The 16,693-nt window shown below is 34.2% G+C and overlaps 2 protein-coding genes across 11 annotated transcripts in view; both read left to right on the top strand.

Annotated features, from left to right (window-relative positions):
* Nucleotides 1-1,643, top strand: part of LOC127442060 (GRB10-interacting GYF protein 2-like) — a 62,053-nt gene extending 60,410 nt beyond the window's left edge. For all 10 annotated transcript variants that reach the window (XM_051699760.1, XM_051699753.1, XM_051699756.1 and 7 more), the window contains one exon: nucleotides 736-1,643. In XM_051699760.1, the coding sequence (XP_051555720.1) occupies nucleotides 736-803 (68 nt within the window). In that variant the 3' untranslated portion in view covers nucleotides 804-1,643. The remainder of the gene's footprint in view (nucleotides 1-735) is intronic.
* A 2,631-nt stretch (nucleotides 1,644-4,274) lies between these two features.
* On the top strand, nucleotides 4,275-16,057 carry snorc (secondary ossification center associated regulator of chondrocyte maturation). Its single transcript, XM_051699852.1, has 3 exons — nucleotides 4,275-4,407; nucleotides 11,930-12,100; nucleotides 14,572-16,057. Exons 1-3 carry the CDS (start codon nucleotides 4,287-4,289, stop codon nucleotides 14,679-14,681), a joined length of 402 nt encoding a protein of 133 aa, XP_051555812.1. The 5' UTR covers nucleotides 4,275-4,286; the 3' UTR covers nucleotides 14,682-16,057.
* The last annotated feature ends 636 nt before the right edge of the window (nucleotides 16,058-16,693 follow it).

Below are 16,693 nucleotides of genomic sequence, written 5' to 3'. Positions count from 1 at the left end.
AATTGACAGCTATATAGTAAAGTGTAATATTCACAACTGTAATAATAATAATAATAAATTAATAAATAAATAATAATAATAAAAGGTTGTATGGAAATTTGACAATGTATGTTGAAAAGTAATTACTGAAAATACCAAACACTGAAATTTTGGTATCGTGACAACACTAGTGGCGGATAGCATGTTAATCATTATTGGTTTCAAAATTACTTGATTTGACAAAAATAAGATTATCAGATTTAAATATAATCACAATTTAGTTGCTTGTTGAATTCATTCTAGGACGAATCTCACGAAACCTTTCAAGAACATGTCTGGAGTCATATATCATCCCAGAATCAAAAGGAAAAAATTAAGAAATAATATTTTGCTTAAAGAAAATTAAAAATATTTTTAGCACCATTAAGATTTTTTGCATTGTGACGTTATTTTCATTGTAATAAAAGCACTCACTCATTTCTCATAAACATAATGCAAAAAACAATATATAGATATTTAAATTAAGCATCATGGTAGCATTTGTTGTGCTGCCTTACATTTATGCAATTTACTGTAATGATAAATATTACTGTTAAAGTAATGAGAATGACTATTTTAAAAAATTAGAATAAAAAAATGTAATTAAAAAAAAAAAAAAAAAAAAACTGGTTCGATTCTGTGGTGAAATTTGACCTGCACATGTTTTAAATGAGATTTACTCTCTAATGGGTGTTCATTTTCCAAACGTCTCTGCAGGTTTTTCTGTCAACGCCTCGTCTGAGAGACTTAATATGGGCGAGATCGAGACAGTGGAAGACTTTTGAGGCCTGCTGATTGACAACTCCCCCTCCTGACTATTTCTCCTTCTGAACAGCTGCCATTATTTCCCACCTCAAACTTTTTTTTTTTTTTTTTTTTTAAATAAATATCCTCAATTCTTGGATTTGGAGTACATACGGGGCAGCAAATCTTTCTTCCTCCCTAATCCAGAGGATACAACAGTTGCAATAACGCTGCCCCATGGCCACAAAAAGAACTAAAACGCCCTGAATAAAGGAAAAGAGAGAGGATTGATTCTGCAGGAGAGGAGTAAACTGAGCTCACAGTCTTAAATGTCACATCAACTGTGTCTCATCGCTGAGATACAGCGTCTACTCACAATTATAACATCTCTCCCAAATTATGTTTCTTTAAGTGTGAATAAAAGGAATGCAGAGGAAAAAAAGATATGTATTATCCCCATTACAACTTCCTTTTTTATTTATTGGTCCGTTCCCCCCCCCCCCTTTTAGTGTTTTCCATTTTCTGTTTTATTTTCTCTCCTCTGCCGCTCTGCTGCCCTTATGTTGGTGGATGTCGATAACAACGTAGGACTCAAGGACATGTAATCAACAGTGTCCTGTTTTAAGGACATGAAAGTTCCAGATAGTTATCCATTTTCTTGTAAAATATTAGGCTGTTTAAAGAATAAACTTTAAATTCTGCATCTGTATTATAATATATGGAAATAATGAACCAGTGGAGTCATACTTTTTTTTTATTGCAGTACAAAAAAAAAAAAAAAAACAGTCTCCTGTGTGGGCTGTTCTATACAGCTTTGCTCTGAATGCACATGGTGACATAATGCATAATGAAGTGAATGAAGACACAACATTTTTGAAGCATTCAAGCCTCAAGAGTTTTCTTTAAGAAAACTAAAATTAAAATGGTTCCTTGTATAAAGGTATAATCAGTGTCATTGCACTGGTCAATATGAGCAGTGGTAGGTTAAAGGTGCACTCAGTAATATTCGTTTTCTGACACCTAGGGGCTTAGATGCTCTATCACACAAAAACAAAAGTTCTCAGTTACCAAGCGCATATTTTAAAAAATGCGCTATTTGCAGTCTGTCATGAATTGATTCCGTGACTGTAAGTATCCAATTTCATTTAGAGCAATATTCAGCTGGTCATATGATTTGAACATGGTGACACTCATGATTGTGTGTCCAGCACGATATGTAGAATAAAGAAAATATCAAAGTGATACATCTTCATCTCATATAAGTGCATATCATTAATAAGTGCACTTTTGTTGTTTTCTTCCAAAGAAAATCATTGTGTGTGTGAATATATATATATATATATATTGCCCCCCCTCCACCCCCCCATGCAAAACCATGGATGAGTCTCAAGCCAAGATTACAATTGATTCTAGACTTGCCAACTTTGCCCATTATAATGGTGACATTACTTTGCAATGTATAAGTCAAGAAATTAGGCATAAAATGTTCTGCGTTTAATAAAAATTCACTTTTCACGACTGCATCTGGGGCATGCTGTCGATTACCACAACAATTTCGACTGTCCCTTGGTTTGTAAATTTACAGTAATGCCCTTACAATAGAAGTCAATGGGGCAGTACCTTCAGTTCATTCCACTGCAACAGAACTATTTTGAGTTGAAAAGCTCACTTGTAAAAATGCAACGAATTTGACTTTAATTAAGGGATAATCTGCAGCTAAACGGTCATTTTCGCAATATGAAAGGCAACATAACTCTGATGCCATCCGTAGGTGGAATTCTTCTGTTTCTGGAGACTCCAGTCTCTTTCTACTCTCAAAATAATGTAATTACAACTCAAATCATTATATATTATGTACTTTTAATGATTTATTTGGTAAGTAGCAATGTAATAAATGTGCTAATCTTAAGCCAGCCTTTCATTATCGCAAAATAAACCCTGACAGGGTGGTCAGGACACCGACGTGTAGCAGAGTCTGCAGAAACAGCTGAAATCAGTCTCCAAAAAATTACCACCTGACTGCCTGTTGTCCCACTTGTTACAAGACTACTTGCCAAATAAACAGACATGGAATGTTTATTTACCAGATCTTGCAAAAGAAGCAAGCAACTTGGTCTTGAAAAATAAGCCAAAAATAAGTGACTCGCCAACCTAAAATTTTATTTGTATTTTGTACTGTCAATATTCGGATGACCAGTGAAATATCACTTTATTCCCTAATGTGTGGTCATTATTAGAAAACATCAGACGCTGGATGCTGCCATTGATCAATCAAGAATCAAGTATTCTAGAGAGACGTGATAATAGATTAGAATCAGCATTATCATACCAAAAATATTACACATTAATTTCTTATCCAGTGTTATTTTTTGAGCCTTTTTGTCAATAATCAACTATGGTGTAAATTGTCCCACCAATTGCATTTGTGTCTTTTGCATGTTTTGAAAAATAATTAATTGAATCATACCTAAATAATAAAATATGGCCAAATTTCAGATTACATGATGCATTACATCATTTAGCAATGGGGAAAAAATTACATTTATTGGATCAAGTTGATGTCACTCATACTTTTGTCCATGGTGAGACCACCTCTATAACCCCAAATAAGAGAAATAGCCTGGGATAATTCACTCAAAAATAGCTGTTTGGCTGAACTTAATTCAATCGTGGATAGTGTTTCCTCATGTTTGAAATTATTTATTTTTACTTAAAGTGACTATGTAATCTCAGCACAAACACTTTGTGTAAATAGAAGTTGAATTAGGTAAACCCGACAAAATTAAACGTCGGTGTCACTCAAATAAATCTCTTCTATTTTTGTATGTACTGATGAAAGTGAATGTTAGCATGCAAAATGCATGCTGGTTGAAAGCACTACAGAGTCTAGTAACTATGCTATGGTTAGCACAGCAGTTGCAATCAATTTCATGTTTGACATGTACCTGTCCTCATCTTTAGTTAAAGCTCCACTATTCACCATAATGATAACCCCCAAAACGGCAACATGCCAGAAACTCTTCTAAATCTCAACATAACGAAACATTAAACATCAACAAGTATACCCCTTTATATTCATCTTTTATAAAAACACAAAATAACACTAATTTTAACATTTACTCTCTCTTTCGAGTCCCATGCAAAGCATGCTAATAAATGTAAATCCCCTGCCCAATTTCAGCAATGCTGCATTAACACCACAAAAGGTATTCATGTAGTCCCAACTCAAATGGATAAAGTAAATTTATGCAAGAAATCAATTTGTTACCAAATGTTCTAGAATTGTGTTGCTTTAGTTCATTTTAATTAAAATGAATGGGCATGAAGACATTCTACACTGTATTACAGGAACGGAGAGACTCATTTTGCTGCACATTTGAGATGGTCTGAAGAGGGTGGGCAGTTACTAGAAGACTTGACAAAAGTCTACACTGTCCATGCAAAGTCCTCCCACCTAAACCCAGCTACCTCTACCTCTTTCTCTCGCTCACTCTCTGTTCCTACATTAACATACCAGTCCTGTAATGGTGAACAGTAGCATCCTACTTAACACAGGAACCATGGGCGACTGCAGCAGTGACAGTGGTTCATCTCGGCTTGTCCTTTTTGCTGTTCTGGCAATCTGTATGGTTTTTGTGCAGACAGGTAACATCCCTTCTTCCTCATCTCATCAATAATGGACATTTCATACATTTGTAGAGTTCTGAGCAAAGGACGAAATGGGTTTTGATAAATGCGGATTCATTGGTTTAGCCGGTACATTCAAGTCATTCAAGTTTGCTGGCACATCGTAGTTGGGAAATTGAGTTTCAGTCAGTAATAGGAGATTTTGTTGTCTTAATGTATAAAGTGCAGGACAGTATCTGTAAGAATTTGTTCCATGTTCAAAAGATTTCACAAAATCCTCACGTCTGAAAGTTTTAAATTGTGTTTACGTCATTTCAACCTTGTTTACCCTCTGGCTTGGTTTAAGGACCCTGCTTTTAGTTGCATAAATAGCTGTTATTAAGCTTGAAAGTTTCCTTTTAACTCTGAATTGCATACTAAGTCCATAACCTTTATTTTAAATAATGTGCTGAACAATTACTCGTTTTTATTTGTACTGTTCTAACAATTTTGTTGCCCAAATAAAAAATGGGCAACAAAAAGGCCACTACTTTTTCACAAAAATTACCCTGTTTTTTTGCTTTTTGTAAAACAGACTGAAAGATGTATGTAAAAAATTGGCTCAACTTACACAGAATGAACAGTCTGTATAAACAAAGGTGTAAATGTGTTAGACTTTTTGCAGACTGAGGCATCATCTTGACTTCAGTGATGTTCTCTCTTTCACAACCAGGTGTTGAACCTGAATTTAGACTCGGGTTCAGAGCTAAAAAAAAAAAAAACTAAGACAACTTGTTAAATTAAATTCTTAAATTAATTTGTACAGTAAAAGACTAGCATAACTGGGACCCACTTTATTTTCGGTGTCTTTAACTACTATATACTTAACCCTTATGCGACCTTTGGGACATTTTTGTCTTTTTAATTTGTGTTTTTTCAATCATTTTGGCTGTACATGCCAACGGCATAAATTTAGCCAAAGGTGTTTATTTTTGGTGAATTTTGATATTTCAACCTCAGTTCCTATAATACATCTATAATACACTGTGTACATAAAATAGTTACACTTAGGACCTTAAGGACAAAACTTTCCAAATTGAAACCTTGCAATATTTGATCCCAGTGCAATTAAAGCATAAAATCATGAATTCTATATTATGCTTTCATTCCAGAGCCGATCTTCAAATGTAAATATTTAATATTTTCCACTAGATGGCGCCATTTTTCTCGTGTTTAGCCTATGGAGCAAATACATGCTTTTTTCCTATTTTCTGTTTGCTGTATTATAGAGCACTGCAGGCCAGCTGAATAAATGATGCAGCTAAAATTGTGTGGGTGTGTTGTATGAATGTCAGAGTGTTTTGTATGTGTGTATTGAGAAATGTAAAAAACAACAGTGTTATTATGCAAACAAACTAGCATTTAAAGGGTTAAAATCCTGAAAATGAATGAATATTTGGTAGTTATGATCAGGACTGATGTTGGTTAAAAATAATAACTCATTGAAAGTGTAAAATAATATTAATATATAATATTATTATGGCAGTTTTTTGACACAGACATTTTTGTCCTTGAAGGACCTCTGTGTAACTTTTTTAAATTGATGCACATTTAAAACAATGTACTTATGCACATATACTGGTGGCCATAAGTTTGGAATAATGTACAGATTTTGCTCTTATGGAAAGAAATTGGTACTTTTATTCACCAAAGTGGCATTCAACTGATAACAATGTATAGTCAGGACATTAATAACGTGAAAAATTATTATTACAATTTGACTTTTTTTTTTTTTTTCAAAATTTCTTAAACTACTTCAAAGAGTTCTCATCAAAAAATCCTCCACGTGCAGCAATGACAGCTTTGCAGATCCTTGGCATTCTAGCTGTCAGTTTGTCCAGATACTCAGGTGACTTTTCACCCCACGCCTGTCTTGGGCACTTCTCACACACCTTACAGTCTAGCTGATCCCACAAAAGCTCAATGGGGTTAAGATCCATAACACTCTTTTTCAATTATCTGTTGTCCAATGTCTGTTTCTTTGCCCACTCTAACATTTCCTTTTCATTTTCTGTTTCAAAAGTGGCTTTTTCTTTGCAATTCTTCCCATAAGGCCTGCACCCCTGAGTCTTCTCTTTACTGTTGTACATGAAACTGGTGTTGAGCAGGTAGAATTCAATGAAGCTGTCAGCTGAGGACATGTGAGGAGTCTATTTCTCAAACTAGAGACTCTGATGTACTTATCCTCTTGTTTAGTTGTACATCTGGCCTTCCACATCTCTTTCTGTCCTTGTTAGAGCCAGTTGTCCTTTGACTTTGAAGACTGTAATGTACACCTTTGTATGAAATCTTCAGTTTTTTTTGGCAATTTCAAGCATTGTATAGCCTTCATTCCTCAAAACAATGATTGACTGACGAGTTTCTAGAGAAAGCTGTTTGACCTTAAGTCATGCCAGTCTTTTGCACACAGTGGCATCTCAAAAACAAACACAAAGGCAATGTTAAGCTTAATTTAATGAACCAAATAGCTTTCAGCAGTGTTTCATATAATGGCAAGTGATTTTCTAGTACCAAATTAGCAATTTAGCATGATTACTCAAGGATAAGGTGTTGGAGTGATGGCTGCTGGAAATGGGGCCTGTCTAGATTTGATCAGAAATGACTTTTTTCAAATAGTGATGGTGCTGTTTTTTTACATCAGTAATTGTCTTGACTATACTTTGTGATCAGTTGAATGCCACTTTGGTGAATTAAAGTACCATTTTCCTTCCACAACAGCAAAATCTGTACATTATTCCAAACTTTTAGCCACCAGTTTATGTGTTGATGCATTGTACCTACATTTAAATTACATCTGTAGTTACACTATTAACCTTACCCCTACCCCTAAACCTACCCATACCTCAAACTCAGCAAATGTGATTTTTTTTTTTTTTTTTGAGAGAATTTTGCAGAACACAGTAGTTACACAATAAATACATTGTATTGTATGTATTTTAATGCTAGAAGTACATAGTAGTTAAAGACACCTAATATAAAGTAGGACCCATAACTGTTGTAAAGACAAACTGCATCGTAAAATGGTTTTATGTTTATGATGGAAACTGAAAATTGGTCACATCTTCGTACTGAAAAACATAGTACATTCCAAAAGATATTTTTAAATGCATAACCTCACAAGGTAGGACAAAATGACAGTTCAAGAAAGTTTAATACAGTCTCAGATGTCCCAGCAAGAAGATATGAAGTAATACTGATTTTTGTTTCTGTGTTTAGAAGTCAAAAAGTGGTGATAGCACAGTCACCACAGTATTTCTTTATTTGAACTTAATTGCATTGATGCCATTGCGTCAGAAACGGTTCCATGGGTGGATGGTCCTGATTAATTTTGATACACTTTCAGTGTGTAATGGCATTTTTAAGTGATCTTAGTTTCTATTCTATTTCGTTCTCTTAGTTTCTGTTGAGATTCTGTTGTACAATATAATAACTAACAATGAACAACACTTTTACTGCATTTATTCATCTTTGTTAATATTAATTTCAACATATAGTAATGTATTTTTTAAATAAAATGATGTATATGTTAACATTACTTAATGCACAGTGAACTAACATGAACTAACAATGAACAATTGTATCTTTATTAACTAATATTAACAATTAATAAATGCTGTAATATTATATTGTTCATTTTTAGTTTATGATCTCTAATGCATATCCAATGTTAACAAATGTAACCTTATTGTAAACCAGTTTACCAAATTAAGTATAAGGTGTTCATTTTCAATGCATACTGCTTGCTCAACTATAACTTTGGCTATTCTTTGGCATTGCATGTAGTTTCTCATTTTTTGCAGTATTTTTCACATTTACAAACAACATTAGATGATATAGAGAATGAATTTATTTTTTAATCATCAAACAGCAAAAAACTGTAATACTAAAGCAGCCATGAGCATTGGGCTAGTCCTTGCCAATAAAAAGAACACAAATAGCTTGCGTCTCTATTAGTCTGGTAGGTGACTGTGAAGATGCCCACTCTATTGTAACCCATCCTGACTGAGTGGCGTAAGGTGAGGTGAGGACATGGGCACCGGCAATGCCCTGGCACACGCAGACCCACGTTGACGGACGATTGTGTCATTCGCACAGACCTGTCTGCATGTTGTCATCTCACTGTTGTGTGTGAATATAACACTGTCACTGAGGCTAAAATTCTGCCTAACATCTCCTTTTGTGTTTTATGCAAAAAAAAAAAAAAAGAAAGAAAGTCATACGGGTTTGAAACAAAATAAGTAAATGATAAAAGAATAAAAATGTACCTTTAGCACTGGTGATGTGTTGACCGTCTATCACCAAAAGTTGAATCAGTACTTGATTAGTATTTTACAAGGCCATGAAATGACAAACCCAAACTTGGGAGAGAAAAAAAAAAGTATTTTATGAAATCAGGTACGTTACGCACACTGTCGCAGAGGTGCATGCTTTTCCATAAACTGGCTTCATAAACAAGTTTGTTTAACTTTCAGTATACTTGACTATGTTTAGGCCGTTGATTCCTCAGCCTCTAGCCGTCCTCTCTGACCACACAAGCACCCTTTTGTACACCCAAGTGAAGGGCTCATTGATGTATCGTTGGCCTAATGCCCCGGTGTGCCGTACCTTCAGCCTGCCTCAAGTCACGAAAGTGTGTCTCGCTAAGCAAATAAGCCATTATCAAAAATACTAATGCCCTGGCCATCCTCACTCGCTTATTCCAAATATTAACCTTTTATTTTAAGATTCAGGGTAGTGTGGAAAAGTGGCGTAGGTGGCTGCTGCATGTAAAAACACAGCAGAATCTCTTATTTTGAAAACCTAATTGCGCTTTCAATGGACAATTGAGTGCTCTGTTATTTGTATTTGCTTGTCCGGCGAGTTCTAACCCATGTCATTGGGGTGAACAAGAAGGGTCAGTCTAAATCTTATGGCACTCATGTGGAAATCTCCTACTATTTATCTATGTTAACTCCGTCTGTCTTTGTCCCTTCATTTTGGGGTCAGAACCTTTGTCCATGAGTTGCCCTCTTGGAATGGTGGGCAAGCAGTAACAGGAAATTGGGTTGAGACTTCATGAGTATGGTGTTGGTGTGAAAAGTCACATGGCTGTCCCATGCCTTCGGGAGATTTGGAATGTCCATGAGAGACGTGAGAGAGAACGAGAGGAGAGAAGAGGAAGAGGGAGGAATGCGCAAGGATACCTGTAGTGAGAAGCAAGTGATAATCCTCCATAAAGACGTCCATTGAGTCAAACAGCCTGCTCAGTGGCTTTCTGCATCATCCGAGAGTGTGACTAACATTTGCCACTTTCAACATCCCCCCTTTCCCCGTAGGTAACGTACAGAAAAATAATAAATTACGCTCACCTTGTCAGGTTTATGAGAACATAATAAAACTCGCTTTTCCAGTTCACTTTTGTAAACACTAAGTTTGAAAAAAAATGTAACACTTTTTTAAATAAAGTTTCTTCAATGGTTCTCAGCACCTTAAACCACGTTCACACTAATATGTTTTCGTTTAAAAACCCCATTGCCAGTCATCCACAAAAGAACGGCCTTTTTCTCCATACTTTTGAAAATTTGTTTTTCAAATGATAACAGATTAGGGTGGACGTGGCTTCAAGCTCTTTTCAATTTTAGATTCTTATGAATTATTTTTTGCAATGAAGTGTTTTTGAGTTGATATATATCACTCTGTGAATTCGGCGACAGTAAGATCAGCAAAACTCGGTCTGTGCTAATCAAAATTTGAAACTACTGCCCCCAGTGGTAGAAGCTGGAAGTATTGTTGAACGTATGGGCACATGTGAGCAGGGAGTGACAAAGTGACAAGGAATGAAAACCGAAAATGAACAAACATTTTTGCAGAATGTAACCGAAAACGGAAAAGAAGTCCCTTTCAATTGTTCTGGAGTGACAACATAATTTTTACATTTTGGTAACCTGTTAATAACCAGTTAATTTAATTCAGATATTTTTTTTCATGAAACCAAAGTATAAATGGATTATTACAGTACATTTTTCAGAATTACACCACTTTCTGTTGCCCAAAAAAATTAGGCCTCTCTCTTTTTAGTTGAACATGATCAGCATGTGCTTTTTTTCTGAATGAAACTGTTGCATCACACATTTCTTTGCCTTAATGCATGTTGTGAATGTCGCCTTCTGTAACATGCTGAAGACCTTTTAGACAATTTTATAATTACTATGTATACATGCATGAATAATCCAGATACAAGGAAAAATATTGAGGTAAAAAGTTGTTTTCAAGTCTTCAATGAATTATTGTTGGATATGATGCATCTGACCAAGAAACAGATCTGTAATTAAAACAAATAACTCTATCAAAATAATTAAAGAATTATTAAAGAATTATTATATGTTCACAATAAAATAATCTGGCCTGCATAAATGACGTTTAGTCCAAACACACCCAAGCAGTGTGTGCATGCATGCAGGAGAGAGAGATTTTGGCTATTAATTGATTTTTGATGGCTAGATTTATTTTTCAAACATTTTACATATTTTTGGGGATATATTTAATATTAAGAATACATTTATTGAAAAAAACTTTATTTTATTTAGGCTACTGTATACTTTGATTTTATGATTTCTATGCCGAAAATGTCCGCACATAGAACATTTTTTTGCTTATTATCAGTTATTTTGGTTGAGGCAAGTCCCTTATTTTGAGCGTGTTGTTCCAGACCAGGTCACCTGTTTTTCTTGTGAGATCTGGCAACACTGTAACTGGTATATCACCCACCCTTAGCACAGAGTACTGTCATTTAAAAAAGAATGTTATTAACCGTTCTTAAATTTTTTTCTAACCGGTTATCAATTGGAAAGGAGGCAGCGGAACAATGGAACCAGAATGAAAAACCTTTAGTTTTTAGGTCCTGCATGTGAGCTCCAGTTTCTGGGTAAAATGTCCACAGAGGGGCGCCAAAAGCGAGTTGTAAAGCAAATTGTTTTTAGTTGTAAATGATGTAATACAGTCAATAGAAATGCATATTTTATTAACCATACACCCTAACCCATAACCCAACCCTACACTTAACCGTCAGTAGAGTAAAAATGTAGTCTTAGAGGGAAAATGCAACCTCTGAATCGCGCTCACCATTGCTTATGTGAATATGTGAAGTTTTTACTGGTTTCTGTGGGACCAGAACCCAGGTTTTCGAGGCTGCTCGTGCAGCACGCTTTTAGTAGTGCCACAGGACAAGAAGCACGCATTTGAACTGATACAAAGATATCTGATGGGAGATGCTGATTGTTAGTAACTCGGCAGAATGGGGTCGATGTCAGGGTACCGGAACATTCGGTAGCAACACATTGAGTTCCCGTGTGATCATGTTGCACAGATGGTTTCTAAATAGCTAAAGAAAAGCAAAACGTTGTTGATGGAACAAGATTCTTATGTGGGACCAGGCTGTAAAACTCTTTTTAGTTCAGATTAGAAGGACTACTTCATTAATGTTTTTGTGTATATACAGTATATCTCTTGTCCTTTTCATCAGAAACAGTGGCAGATTCCTCTCCTACCCTGCAGAATGATAATCAGGACACGCTATCCGGTGCGGGAGCCATCGATGTAACAACAAAACAACCTTTTCATGACCTCACAGAACACTCATTCACTTTTGACTATGAAGACGGCACACCCTCACTAACCCTGGATGAGGAAGAAGGTAGAGTTAGACCACACAAGATCACATACTGTGCGCTTTGTGACGTATTTACTGAAATTACTTGGTTATTTATCTTGCTTAAAATCATAGACCATGTTCTTTTAAAGTCAACATGAAATGGCGTTTCGCTAAACATTTTACTTCTGTAATATGATGTATTTACAAGGGAATAGGATATTCGACAAGAAAAAATGTTGGACGGAACTATATTTTGACTATTGTGAATTGATTAGATCCTGAAAATTGGCCTCTATATGACAGGTGGTTGGAAAGGAGGGAGGAGCTGGAAGGGAGGGGTGGTTGAAAAATTAAATGGAAAAAAAGTAGTTTCAGAGGCTGACCAAGTTATTACATTTTGATGAAAGATAGTGAAAACAAATATTTTTTCCCACTATTGAAGAGTTTACAAGAAGACTAGGTATGTGTAGTAAGAAAGTAAATAGAGTCATTTTTTATTTCATGCTTACTATAATGTGTGGTAAATCTTCAGATGATTTTAGAAAGATTGACAGGTTTAATTTCACTTAATGTCACATCCTGCTATAATCAAGTTAGCATCTCATTCATCACAAATTAGGCTGTATAAGATGTATTTATATACAGTATCTATTAATCCTTTTGTTGTGTTCTGGTAATCTTGACCCGGATGATTAATTAATTAATTTATTTTGTACGATTTGTTTTTTACTTAATCCAATTGGAATACAATTCCTTGACTTTTTTCAGATATGGTATCAGAAAACACAATTTTCTAAACATTTTTTTGTTTTTATTTCACTTTGTTACACTTGTTGTGTTCCCGGTCAAAAATGACCGGCCATTGTAAATGAATGGATTAGACTACAAAATACAGAAATATTAAGTGTTCAGGAGCATCCCAATCCTTTAGATGAGCACATATGTGGATGTGTGTTTGCACACACAAAGCCCTCGGACATGTGCACACACACACACACACACACACACACACACACACACACACACACACACATACAAATACACACACACATTGTGTGTTGAGCACCCTCTTGTGCATCATCTTTTCATGTACACTCTTTGAGGAATATGATCTACTGATCATTTATTTTGCATTTGGTCTCATTTGAATCAGGATAGTCTGCTGTAAGTTACGATATGTCATTGTCTATGTTATATGTATGTTTTGTAAAGTAATAAGGAAAAACGTGACATAAAGACACTTCTGTTTATTATATTTATGTGTGTCTGTGGTAATTTCATATACTAATACTCACTGCAGTTTGGCCTCTGAGTGAAACAAATTTGCTCATTGCATTCAACAAATTGAGACCTTTCCAACAATATATAACACATGGCTATCTCATCTTTTTTATGGTTTTACCAACTCTGAATATAATTGTTGTGATAACAAATTTACAAATGATGAGAACGAAACATTTCTTATTTGACAGCAAACTAAAAAGTATTATTTAATAATTGGTAGGATCAGCTATATGCATTGTAAAGTCCATATTCTAAGCTTTAAAACGACTTTGTTCAGATCAAGTAAGTGGTTATTAATTTATTACGTAATTATAATTATTATATACATATAATATATTATTATATATTATTAAAAATAAGTTAATAAAAAGATCTAATGCAATATCTTGGGATAATAAATGCAATATGAGAGATTTATCTTAGTGGGCCTGTCATTTTTGACAGGAAACACAAAATGTGTTAGCACAAAACGAACACAACACAAGGCTTAAAGGAATATTCCGGGTTCAATACAAGTTAAGATCAATCGACTGCATTTGTGTTATAATGTTGATTACCACAACAATTTATTTCGATTTGTCCCTCATTTTCTTTAAATAAAACAAAACAAAAAAAAAAAAGAAAAAAAATCGATGTTACAGTGAGGCCCTTACAATGGAAGTGAATGGGGCCATTTGTTTTGTGTTGAGGGTTTAAAGGCAGAAATGTGAAGCTGATAATTCTTAATTCTTTATTAGTTCTGCTGTTAAAACTTATGTTTTATTTGAGCTGTAAAGTTGTTTAAATTGTCATTTACAGGGATTATATGGTTTACGGCATTATGTCGTCATGGCAAGGAAGTAGTAAAATTGGATATAACTTTACATAGAAAAGGTTAGTAAGTGAGAAGTATGTAACCTAGATTTTTGCTTCTTCTAAATTAATGTTTGTGGTAAACAACATTATGCCATAAATGCTGTCGATTGAGCTAAACTTGTTTTGAACCAGAAATATTCCTTTAAATATTTACCTTATTTCATAATTGATGAAACCTGCTGCATGTAAATGCCAAAATAAATCTGTGATGTGCATGAACCATTCTGAAAATATGGAGAAAATAAATAATCAAGCATAAATCTTATGTTCATCTTATAGAGAATGCAAATCTCATTGCTAAAGGAGTGCAGTGGTAATATATGAACATTCCTCTTAAGGTGGATTAACAGCTGTTGATTTTTCTCTGTCTGCAGGTGTGTTGGGGCCAGGTGCCATCACAGCTATTGTCATCGCTGTGTTTCTCGGAGCCTCTGTTCTTCTTGCTCTCATTGTTATCACACTCAGAAAGTTCACAGCCTCTTAGGAAGGTGTTATGTGTCTCAGTTCCCATCTCCTTCTCTTTATTTTCCCTTCTACACTCTCTGATAATTGCAGCATGTATCTCATTGATGGCAGGTCCCACATGAAATTGGTGATTTCTCCTATAACACTCAAGACATGGATAGGGAAAACCAGACCGAGGCTGATAAAAAAGGACAACTACATTCGAGAAATTATGGACTCATTAGTTTTGTGATCATGTCATATTGTTAGTATCCTCTAGAAAAAAAGACTCGAAGAATATGGAAGTTTGTTTTTCGTACCTGATATTTTAAAAGATATTTTCATTTATATAATCATGCATACTTGTTTTTTGTCCTGTTTCATATTACTTTCTAATCTACACAAAGTTCTAATTTCCTTGTCAGCCTAGATGATTTGTGTAAAATGATCATGTCCTTTAGAAATTAAGAGAGAATGTGTATGCATGTGTGTGTGTGTTTGAGATAAAGCCAAGCGGGCTTGTGTATGTGAGTGTGTTAATTGAACTTTTATATATAAATTTATGTAACGTGTGTCCGCTTATGTTAGCTCACTGAGCAGATAAAAAGACCTATGTTGAAGTCTTTTATGTAAAAAGATTAGTTTCTTATATACTTCATCTTTATTATTGTAATCTGATGAAATAATACTTGGGTTAGTTTGCCAGTGTAGTTTCTATTTACACCCAATTCAAGGGCAATGTAAAGAACCACAAAAGTAAACAAAAACATGTTCCCAATTAAATGTACCTCAAATATACGTAAAAACATCACATAATTCAAAAGGTTTTTATAGTATCAACCTTGATTTGCAGTATACACAAGGTATTTTGCTTTTTATCCTACAAGAAATTTAAATGATTTTTTCAGTATTTTTATCATTAACCTTGTAAACTTGATTTATGAAAGAATCGTCAGAAAATCACATTTTTAGTACCATTAGACAAACTATAAAAATAAATCGTAAAAAACATTGAACACTTTTTTTATGTATCATATTTGATACATTGGGCTTTAAAGGTCATTATCCTCCTGAGGCACAGCAACTCATTTTGTATAGGACATTTGCTATTTAAGTTTTTCTTAGCCCATACATGCTACAGTGTTAAATCTTGGGGTATTATCAGAGGACTCCCTGGGCTTTTCTGAGATACCAAATATTTGAGAGTTTGGCCATGACAACTTCCTCTTCTTGGTCTATAAACATGGATTGAAATGTATCACAGTTCAATTCAGCACATCAAATACAACATGAATAAAAGATTCTTTTTTCAATAAACAATTTTTATCATATGTATTTTACGCACCAAATACCTTATTGACATTTAAAAAAGAGAAATTGTAAAACTTTTTTCACTGGGTCTCAGGAACTTATGGTAAGATGACATCATAATAGCTTGTAATGTAAAATAATGAGATATGTATAATAACAGAGCAGGATGTATATAAGAATATACACAGAAATATTAGTTCACACTTTAAAAATATCTTATTAAAAGTATATGTCAGAATTTTCAAAGCTCTGTGATTTATTTCTATATATACTGTATATATATATATAGAGAGAGAGAGAGAGAGAGAGAGAGAGAGTGGGCATGAATGTAATGTAATGGTGATTGAGAGATATACCTCAAAAGCCTGTTGTATCATATTTGATACATGGAGTTTAAATTTTTGTATTTATTTTTTTTATAAAATAATATACAAACTTTTAACCAAGCACAAGTTGCAAATACTCATTTTAAAATATCAGTAACAATATAATCATTACTGTCACTTTTACTTTATTAAAATCAGTAAAGATTTCACGTAAAAAAAATAAAAAAAACTAGCACATATTGTGAAATATTTTAAACATATTTTTCCATCAAAAAATGTCCAGAATCGTCCACCAGGTGGCAGCAGACATTTAGTACATTGCAGACAAAAGGATTATCTGCAAAATGTTAATTATGTTAATGATGAACAGGATTTAGAAAATAACCTATCAACTTTGATACAGGGGGCATTATAG

The sequence above is a fragment of the Myxocyprinus asiaticus genome, chromosome 6, assembly GCF_019703515.2.
Source record: "Myxocyprinus asiaticus isolate MX2 ecotype Aquarium Trade chromosome 6, UBuf_Myxa_2, whole genome shotgun sequence".
NCBI lineage: Eukaryota > Metazoa > Chordata > Actinopteri > Cypriniformes > Catostomidae > Myxocyprinus > Myxocyprinus asiaticus.
The sequence above is the reverse complement of the archived record's forward strand: the minus strand, read 5'-3'. Positions and strand labels throughout refer to the sequence as shown.

What these genes read in the sequence shown, in the direction of transcription:
- snorc (XM_051699852.1), top strand. Translation starts at nt 4,287, where the DNA reads ATGGTGAACAGTAGCATCCTACTTAACACAGGAACCATGGGCGACTGC. An exon ending in TATGGTTTTTGTGCAGACAG is followed by an intron (nt 4,408 to 11,929) that starts GTAACATCCCTT and finishes CCTTTTCATCAG; the next exon opens with AAACAGTGGCAGATTCCTCT. An exon ending in AACCCTGGATGAGGAAGAAG is followed by an intron (nt 12,101 to 14,571) that starts GTAGAGTTAGAC and finishes CTCTGTCTGCAG; the next exon opens with GTGTGTTGGGGCCAGGTGCC.